The 10,357-nt window shown below is 43.6% G+C and overlaps 1 protein-coding gene across 2 annotated transcripts; it reads right to left on the bottom strand.

Moving 5' to 3' along the window:
- Positions 1 to 3,612: 3,612 nt before the first annotated feature.
- Positions 3,613 to 9,180, bottom strand: LOC311127702 (MAD2L1-binding protein-like). 2 transcript variants are annotated; one of them, XM_084159571.1, is made up of 4 exons: positions 8,226 to 8,621; positions 6,785 to 7,074; positions 5,911 to 6,475; positions 3,613 to 3,809 (listed from the first exon to the last, which is right to left on the bottom strand). In XM_084159571.1, exons 1-3 carry the CDS (start codon positions 8,590 to 8,592, stop codon positions 5,930 to 5,932), a joined length of 1,203 nt encoding a protein of 400 aa, XP_084015697.1. In that variant the 5' UTR covers positions 8,593 to 8,621; the 3' UTR covers positions 3,613 to 3,809; positions 5,911 to 5,929. The 2 variants fall into 2 exon arrangements, with proteins under 2 accessions (XP_084015697.1, XP_084015698.1); XM_084159572.1 differs by lacking the exon at positions 3,613 to 3,809 and having other exon boundaries at positions 5,189 to 6,475; positions 8,226 to 9,180.
- Positions 9,181 to 10,357: the final 1,177 nt, after the last annotated feature.

The following is a 10,357-nucleotide window of genomic DNA, read 5'->3' as shown; positions in this document are numbered from 1 at the left end:
ATGGGATACAACCACATTCATATTGAATCAATTTGGACTGTCTGACTTTGGTTTACCTATTGCCTTGCAGTGTCTGGCAGCACTGTGTTCCTGTTAGAGCCACCAGCACAAGCACCAGACGATGCTGATCCAGTGAGTACTCCATCAAAGGCATACTGTAGGCCTGGCATGTCTTGTCTACTAGCTTCAATATGAATCCGATTAAATGTGATAGGGTGAAGGCCCCAGTGCAGCAGCAACAGCACATGATGGAGACGATGATGAGGAGGAGACCATCTCTCTGGATTCCAGAAGGCATGAGGTATCATGTTAAGACTGTGAAAGTACTATTTACTCTACAATGGTGAGGAGTCCTCATCAAAATCAAAAAATCTAATTTCTTTTACAGGACCCAGATGCTATACAGTGGGAAAACCAGCCTGGCAACATAGTGCGTATTAATAAAAGGACACCACATCCTGCCAAATTCCAGCTGCGCTAATTGTATTGTGTTCACAGAGCTCACAAGCTATCAGAAAGTTGTATGGCAACCACCTCCGGCGCCAAATAGAACTGGCAGACATAGACATTCAGTACAAGAAGAAAAAGATGGAAAATCTTGCACTGGAGTCCGAAATAAAAAAGAGGACAATTAGGAAACTGGACCTTGAAATAAAAAAACTTGAGAGGGAGGTGAGATATGCCTTCAATGTACACTGTATGCTAACTGTAACACAAATGTATTAATCATTATTTTTCTTTCCTCCCCCAGCTCCAAGAAGATGACACAGCTCAAAATAAAAATTTGATATATTCTCGTAAAGTCAAGTGAGCCATGACATATGAGCTCTTATTGTGAGCACACAGGACGGTGGCATCTTTCTAAGGTTTTTTTTATTTTCCCAGCAATCAGTACAACCAAGTCATCGTTATAAGGCATCGCCCTCTTTTGCCCACCCCCCCAGCACCAGGTGTGGCCACTAGCCTATATGAAGGCCCAAAATTGTGTGTTCCTTTCTGCTCTGACAATGGCATGCCCATTCGTGCGAGATGTGGTGGATGAAGAAGCACTTGTGCTGAGGAGAGCCTTCAGGCGAGAAAGGGTCTTCAGGGACCGGTTGGACCCACTGGCCTTCCCTGATGACCATCTATATGAAAGATACAGGTTTTCTGCAGATGGCATCAGGTATCTATGCAGACTACTGGGTCCCAGGATTAAGCACCGCACTGCACGGAGCCATGCACTGAGTGTGGAGCAAATGGTTTGTGTGGCCTTGCGCTTTTTTGCTAGTGGAGCCTTCCTGTACTCAGTGGGGGATGCAGAACAGCTGAACAAGGCCACAATTTGCCGCACAATAAGGAGTGTGTGTCTGGCTATCAAAGCATTAGCAGATGTCTTCATCTCCTTCCCTGGCCACAGAAGACTCTGTGACATCAAAGAGGAGTTCTATAGGATTGCAGGTAAGAGGATCTACAAATTACAGGACAACTGTTAACACATAGTAGGATACTCATTACTTTGTGTGACAGGTTTCCCCAATGTCATTGGTGCAGTGGACTGCACACACATAAGGATAAAAGCCCCCTCAGGTGCCCATGAGGCCGATTTTGTGAATAGGAAATCCTTTCACAGCATTAATGTTCAGGTGAACATAACTTTTTGATATTGTCCATTGACGAACACTCTGCATTGCCAGTGATGTGCATTGATTGGTGTAATATTCCTCATCTTATGATTTCAGATGGTCTGCAATGCTGACTGTGTGATCAGCAATGTTGTGGCAAAATGGCCTGGCTCAGTCCATGACTCCAGAATCTTTCGGGCCTCTGAAATCTATCAGTGCCTATCACAAGGTAAGCCACACAACCCCTATTTATAACCATCATGGCTGTGTCAAGAATATCACTGTGTTTATGAGGTAGTAATGATGAGATTTTGTGTTGACAGGTGAATTCTCTGGTGTGTTGCTGGGAGACAGGGGGTATGGCTGCCAGCCTTTTCTCCTGACACCTTTCACAGACCCCCAGGAAGCACAGCAGGCCTACAACCATGCCCATGCCAGGACCAGGGCCAGAGTTGAAATGACCTTTGGCCTCCTGAAGGCACGCTTTCACTGCCTTCACAAATTAAGGGTCAGCCCTGTTAGGGCATGTGATATTACTGTGGCTTGTGCTGTCCTCCACAATGTGGCCTGCCTGAGGAAGGAGAGGGCCCCCAGAGTGCCACCAGCCATGGACTGGGACAATCCGGCAATCTTCCCTGATGACGACAGTGGTCGGCTGCTGAGGGACCAATATGTGTTGAATTATTTTAGTTAGTATGTGTGCTTTCAATTTTGGTTAAATATGTCCTGCGGTGGCAGAGGAATTTGGTTTTTTTTGGGTTCGTTTTTTTACGAATTTGGCCTCTTATGATGTTTGTGCGGTATACTGTGTGTAATACAAGGCTGCAGGGAGGCTACTGCATCCATTCATTTGTCTGTTCAGTTGATGTGTATGGATTTGTCCTGCATTTATTTTAGTGTGCAGACATGCAGGGTGTGTTATATACAGACCTTTGAATGTGTATGTATCATTTTGTATAATATGCTTGGATTCTGTGCTTTCCATCTTGTAGAGTCACTGTGACTTCAGTTTCGAAAGGAGCTGATGGTTTACCTGCTTTGTTTTGTCCTTATTCAATAAAGGAACATAATGTTACACATTGTGTTTTTATATTCATATGGAATGTGTATTTGTTTATATGACAGAGTACTAGGGCCACACTGAAGAAAAAGGATAAAGTCATAAATTTATGAGGCTGGTTCTTTCTGCAGAAAAGCTACATATTGTTTTTACAGTTTTGATACTTATGACAATGTGATACTTAATATTCTGGCACATCAGCATGTCTTTGTTTATGAAACCATACTGAAGTACAATTTCACGAAATGCCCCACATCTGTCATTTTAACAACTGTCCTCCTTTAAAACAACTGGTTACAATATTATGACTTGTGTTTTTTTCCCCTCTGTGGCCCTAATATTCTATCATTTTATATATAGCCTTATAGTCTATGGGAAACTGTAAATTATCTAATGATAGCAACATCATCTAACAATCATTTTTTATCCAAAATCATTGAAATTAATGATCACAAACGTTTAAATAATGACAGTGGGTCTAGTTATATGTGATAACAATGTATAGTGAGCAGTGAAATAACTATTGGTTTCCATTTGTGGTGACTGCTGACTGACATTAGGGATGAGATTAAATAGATCCTGGAATTTAGCCTGGTCTGGAGCAGGCTAGCTCCACAGAATAAATCTCCATGGTAATTTATACCATAACATATCCTCCTGCCCCCTATCCATCTTTAGTGCAACCGGATTACGGATCAATTGAGCCAGGATCACCAAGATATCCTGGCTTAATCCCTTATCCTAGTTTTGTGCAACAGGCCCCTGGTCTGAGTGAATTTCGTAACCAAGGCATTTTATCCTCGGGTAAAAAGAGGGCATTCCATCACGCCGACACAATGTCTGTGCTCCCTTGGGGCGTGGTTACTGACTAGGCAAAAGTTTACATGAAAAACAATTCTCATTAGAAGACTAAAATCACATTCCTATATTCACCAAAATACTCTCATACTTAATCATATATTTAATACAACATTTAGATGTAAACTTGACAAATAGAATGTGTACACTTTCCGAGTTCCAGGATCCAGGCTCTGTCGTAGCCAGCCGCGATTGGCCCAGCGTCGTCCAGGGTAGGGGAGGGAATGGCCAGGAGGGATGTAGCATAGAGCATGGCGTTTGCAACGCCAGGGTTGTGGGTTTGATTCCTACAGGGGGTATGAAAAAAAATAATGTATGCACTAACTGTAAGTCGCTCTGGATAAGAGCGTCTGCTAAATGACTAAAATGTAAATGTAAAATGAGTTAGTTATTTCGTTATACCATCCTTAATGACATCACAAAATAATAAACAATATGACATGATTATTCTTTAGATCCCCACTGACCATTCTTAACATTTGGATGATAGATATAAATGTTCCAATGTTCACTTTTTAGGGAAAAAGGTTTTGGCGCAAAACTCTCTCTAGACAAAGGCATTATTTTCTCAATACTATAGAGCCAGGAAGAGAGTTCTCTCCTGCTTAAATTTACGACCCATTGTTAAGGTGTCAAGACCGGCACAGACCCCCCCCTTCCCCTCTTCTGTGGGAGAGAGGGGGTCTGGCTATCCTCAAACATTTGCCTAGCTGATGGGTCCTTTGATCCACTGTCAGGAGAGTCATGACAACTGTGTGGAAGCAGCATCAATCACATTTGTTTCAGCTCTTTCCTTCTCTTGTCCTTGTTGCAATAATGCACTACTGCTGTAATCATGTCTATTGTGGCAACCCTGTACTACTTGGCTTGTTTGTTAAGTATTTTGTAGTATCTACTATTGGTGGGGCTGGTTTCCCAGAATAACCCAGACACAGCTTAAGCCTGGTCCTGGGCTGTATACAACAATTCAGCTTTTAGCTGCAAATGTGTACAATTCAAATAAACCTGAAATAATTTAGTGATCCAGCTAAAACTGACATACAGTACTGTATATTTACAAAAGATTGTTTCAGACATCCATTTTTAAGCAATTGACAACCAAGACACGACAACTAACAGTGTCAGAGGAAGGCCCTCAAAATTCTCAAAGTCTCCAGCCACCCTAGTCATAGACTGTTCTCTCTGCTACCGCACGGCAAGCGGTACCGGAGTGCCAAGTCTAGGTCCAAAATACTTCTCAACAGCTTCTACCCCCAAGCCATAAGACTCCTGAATAGCTAATCATGGCTACCCAGACTATTTGCACTGCCCCCCACCCCATCTTTTTACGCTGCTGCTACTCTTGTTAATTATTAATGCATAGTCAGTCACTTTAACTCTACCCACATGTACATATTACTTCAACTACCTCAACTAGTCGGTGCCCCCGCACATTGACTCTGCACCGGTACCCCCCTGTATATATAGCCTCCCTACTGTCATTTTATTTTACTTCTGCTCTTTTTTTCTCTACATTTTTATTTAAAATAAATGCACTGTTGGTTAAGGGCTGTAACTAAGCATTTCACAGTAATGTCTGCACCTGTTGTATTCGGCGCATGTGGCCAATAAAATTTGATTTGATACAGCCAGTATTGCGTCTCAACCAGATGACAAGTAGGCATACTGTGCATAAAATCATTTAGTAGGCTATATTATACACAGTGAGAACACCAACACTGCTTCATTACAGCATGTATCCAAGCTATAAGTAAATACATAGCGAAGACAAAATATAATTAATTAAAATCATTCTGTACAGATCACACCAGTCATTCATATGAATTGTTAAAAAAACACAGTCCCTGGACTGGGCTCAGGGTTACATAGGCTGCGTTTATACAGGCAGCAAAATTCATATATTTTTTTCACTAATTGGTATTTCCTATCACATCAGATCTTTTCACAATATCTTTTTCAGACCTGATCTGAGATAGTCAAAACACCAATTAGTGACAAATATATCAGAACTGGACTGCCTGTGTAAATGCAGCGAGAGAGACAGGGGTCCCTGAGAGAGAGAGGTATGGCAAATGTGTCAATACGCTTAGTCAACACTTGGGCTGCGTTTAAACAGGTCCATTTGCTCAAATGATCTCAGAGTGCTGATCTAGGATCAGGTGCCCTCTGTCTATATAATGTTAGTCATTGTGATCCAAAAGGTCAAACTGAACCTAGATCTGCACTCCAACTCAGACACTTCATAAAGACGGGCCCAGTTTTGCCTTTAGATCAGTACGAGTAGGATTATATAGACGGGGCGACCGGATCCTAGATCAGCACTCTTACTTTCAGACTCTGAATACAGGACCTTGTCTCATCTCATACTATGGCTGTGGATGAGCGTACCTTCCTTGTCCCTTGTATGTCATTTACTGAAGCCTTTGATAGCCATGGGGGCCTGAAACCATACATAGTCCTGCCAGTCAGTCTGCCCTCCTCCCTCAGACGTCCCAGACTCAGAGACACTACTGGGGTCACAAGACAGAGAAATAACCTGGCTCTTCACCCGTGTGGGGACCTTGAAATTCAGCTTGGGCCGGAACCACCCCACGCCACAGTCCCTATGGGCCAGAACCATGACCGTCGTGGCTGTGAGCCGGACAGGTTTAGCGTCAGACAACAGGTCGGCCACAAAGAGCGTGCGGAAGACCTGGCGCAAACACGAGGAAACGCGGAGACTCAGGTCGCCGGCGGCTAGTATCACGTCCTCCATGTTGACTTCGTACAGCTCCTTGGGAAGGAGGAGGGAGCCCCCGAGCAGGAGGAGCACGCGGGGGACCAGGGAGAGGGAGAAGAGCACCTCCAGTTGTTGTAGCACCTCCTCAAGGTCTTGGAGGGTACGCTGGCACCTCCTCCAGTCCAGGCCTTCTGCGGCGGACTGACCGGGCCTCCAGCCCACCACCGCCTCATTCTTGGGTAAAGAGGAAGAGAGAGGGCCTGAGGTTAAACAGCAACTCATAGATCCTAGACAACACTGCTAGGAGTAGGGCTATTATAGCAGCCAGTGTTTCTTCGATTCCTCGTCCTCATCTTCTCAACTGTATTGGAGGAGGTTCCCAAGGTTCATGCCTTCCGACCTTCTCCAATGTGTTTTGAGGAGGTGAGGAGAGATGAAGCAAGGAACCGAGGAAAGACAAATTGAGAAACTGTCATTGATGTTAAATATGTAGTGAGAGAAACATGGTTGAGAACATTGGAAGCATCACTGCCCAGTACTCACCTGCATGGCAGCTTGCTGTCTCTTCTGAGAGTAAACCAGCTGGTCATAGGTCATAGGCAGTTGCTGTCTTTGGTAGAGGATACACTTCAGTATCTCACTGACGAAGCGGCAGCAGCCCTCCTGTGTTACCAAGCCTGGGAACACTACCTCCACACGGCCCTCCTCCCTGGCCCTCCGCAGCGTCTCTGCATCATCTGCCTCAGCCTGCTTGGAGGGGGTCAGAGTGGGGGGAGTGTCTGTGCTGCTGGTCTCGGTGATAACCTGGCAGGTGCTGTCTTCAGATGAAGGATCTGTGGATTTTTTATTTCACCTTTATTTAACCAGGTAAGCCAGTTGAGAACAAGTTCTCATTTACAACTGCGGCCTGGCCAATATAAAGCAAAGCAGTGCGATAAAAACAACACAGAGTTACATATGGAAAACAAAAACGAACAGTCAATAACACAATAGAAAATCTATATAAAGTGTGTGCAAATGTAGTAAGTCATGGAGGTAAGGCAATAAATAGGCCATAGTGCAAAATAATTACAATTTAGTATTAACACTGGAGTGATAGATGTGCAGAAGATGATGTGCAAATAGAGACACTGGGGTGCAAATGAGCAAAATAAATAACAATGTAAATAACAATATGGGGATGAGGTAGTTGGGTGGGCTAATTACAGATGGGCTGTGTACAGGTGCAGTGATCAGTAAGCTGCTCTGACAACTGATGCTTAAAGTTAGGGAGGGAGATAAGTGTCTCCAGCTTCAGAGATTTTTGCAGTTCGTTCCAGTCATTTGCAGCAGAGAACTGGAAGGAATGGCGGCCAAAGGAGGTGTTGGCTTTGGGGATGACCAGTGAGATATACCTGCTGGAATACATACTACGGGTGGGTGTTGATATGGTGACCAATGATCTAAGATAAGGCTGGGATTTGCCTAAAAGTGATTTATAGATGACCTGGAGCCAGTGGGTTAGGCGACCAATATGTAGTGAGGGCCAGCCAACGAGAGCGTACAGGTCACAATGGTGGGTAGTATATGGGGCTTTGGTGACAAAACGATAGAACACAATAGAATCATCTGATAGGTCCACCTTAGACTTAGATCTGATCACACTGTCAAATAACACAGCAAATAAAAACGTTTTAGGCGATAGGCTGTCAATAGTCTCGGAAACCCAGACCCTAGGCACCATTGTGGGAGGCAACCAGTCTAGGCTGTCGTAAGTGTGTTTGTTGGTTCAATACGTTTATTTTGCAATACAAACAATTACTATAACTGTTTCAAAGAATTGATCACCTGACGTATCATGCGTATGACCTGGCTGACTGACGTATGATACATTTATCATGGACATGGAGAGAGATACTGTAGCTACAAGTACAAGTACTGTAGTTACCTACATGCAACACGTGAACATCATGCGCAAGTGAATAGGAATACAAGAGAGACCCACCAACATCAGAGACACCGGCGTGGATGTAGTTTTCCTTATCTTCCGTGCCTACTACGATATCTTTGGATTTCATCTCATCTGACGATAGATTATTTGACTTGGAGCTGTTTGGTGTGGTACAATTGCTTGTTGTTGTAGGTGTTTCCTGGGATAGTCGCCCAGAGGTTTCCGTAGCTGGTGGTTCGTCTGAGAAGTCGTTTGTCCGGCTCGGGACGTTACATTCGGTGTCGAATTGAATGGGTATGTTAATCCCTTTTCCTTGCGAAGTTGGGAGGCATATTTTTGATCGGAGGTTGTGATCGTTTGTGAATGTATTCGTTGTCTCTACGCTCCCGATGACCACCTCCTTGCTTGTTTGTTCCGCCATCGCTGATTCGTTTTGAAAAATTCCTCTCAGTGCGTTGCATCATGGGAAAAGTGGAATCCGGTCATTACTAGAATGGATCGATCTACATCTACTTCTTCTTCTTCGATGAGGTTTAACGGCGGTTGGCATCCAATAAATGTTGCATTACCGCCACCTACTAGACTGGAGTATAACATTTGACATTTTAGTCATTTAGCAGACGCTCTTATCCAGAGCGATTTACAGTTAGTGAGTGCATAATTTTTTTTTTTTCTCATACTGGTCCCCCATGATAATCGAACCCACAACCCTGGCGTTGCAAGCGCCATGCTCTACCAACTAAGCTACACGGGACTAACTCTCTTATACTTTGCTTGGAAAATAAATCAACAAATACCCTACCATCTAAACCTACTCCACTATCAACTATTCTGCAATTACTGCGTCCAAAATACCAAAGTCGACTGCACTTTTATTGCAGTTTCAAAACTACAATCTTTTTTTTGTAAGGGCTGGATCAAAGATGTTTATAGCTAACCCAAGACAGATCACTGCCTTTCTTCTTCTTCTTCTTCTTCTTCTTCTTCTTCTTCTTCTTCTTCTTCTTCTTCTTCTTCTTCTATGATATCATGGCAGACTACAAGCAAACGTTTAAAGTGCATGCCGCCACCTACTGTGTTAGAATGTCCGATCAATCATGATCTGCCCTATTCTATACTATCATGGAAAAAAAATTCTAAACCAAATAAATCGCTACTAACTTCTACCACACCCTCTCCCCCAAAAAACCTCCCCAACCCCATTAAACTTGATCTATATCATGCTGAAACAATCCACCCTTAGTTCAACCATTTCAACAGTAACATCTGTTACCCCCAATATCTCTTTTGCCTTCTCCACAATAACCTTTAACCTGCCATTTCTGCTTTCCACAACCCGAGTCGTATTGATAACCTTACCAATAAAAGATATGAAGTCAACTTTATTCATTTTCAAAATGTCATTTAACACCGCACATTCATGAGCGCAAGATTTTCTGAACTCAAAACCATGCCAAGACCATCAGAAGCACCGACTACAGTAGGTCCACTTACTACAGGAACATCCATGTAAGCTCCATCAGTCCGCACTGTAGTTCTACCAATCTGTTTTACAGCCTCTGCATATGATACATTATGACTGATCCTGTATCTATGAGCCTCTCTAGCTTCTCTCTGCACCTGGCATCCACCAAATGGTTCTCCCCCACAATTACAGCACTTAACCTTCACATTGCTTCCACATTCACCATAATCATGTTCCCCCCCACACTTGGCACATCTTTTCTTTCCTTTACACTGAGCATCTACATGGAAACTAAGGAATCCTATCTGTACTTTTCCCCTGCAAAACTTTCTCAAACCCCAGCATCACTGATAAGCTTTCACTTCTTTGACACTCTTTCCTACTCATCAACCTTTTGGCCTCAATCGCTCTGCCTCCCTTCACATTTTCTTTAATATCATCTATGGACATAGATATTGTGACCCCAGTGATGACTCCTCTCAACCTAGCATAAGCACCAGGTACATGGCTTTTAATCTTCTTCCCATTAAGCTTTTCCATTTGCAGAATCTTCCCTTGCTGAGCCTGGCTTTCCACAGCCTGTCGTTTTCAATGGGAACAAATCAGTCATAGTGGGAAGAACAATCAAGGAAGGGGGCAGAGCCAAGCATGTATTTGCCTATTTCTGTTAGGGAATGCCTACTCTAAAGTGCGCGTGTGCGATAACTCAATTTGCCCTTGC

This window comes from Coregonus lavaretus (genome assembly GCF_964263955.1).
Source record: "Coregonus lavaretus genome assembly, chromosome: 1".
NCBI lineage: Eukaryota > Metazoa > Chordata > Actinopteri > Salmoniformes > Salmonidae > Coregonus > Coregonus lavaretus.
Note: the sequence above shows the minus strand (reverse complement) of the source record. Positions and strands in the feature narration are given on the sequence as shown.

Bases quoted from the DNA above. Each gene is read 5' to 3' on its own strand.
- LOC311127702 (XM_084159572.1), bottom strand. From the start codon at position 8,592: ATGGCGGAACAAACAAGCAAGGAGGTGGTCATCGGGAGCGTAGAGACA. The intron at 7,075-8,225 runs GTGGGTCTCTCT...AAAAATCCACAG, and splicing joins CGCCGGTGTCTCTGATGTTG to ATCCTTCATCTGAAGACAGC. The intron at 6,476-6,784 runs GTGAGTACTGGG...TCTTTACCCAAG, and splicing joins GACAGCAAGCTGCCATGCAG to AATGAGGCGGTGGTGGGCTG.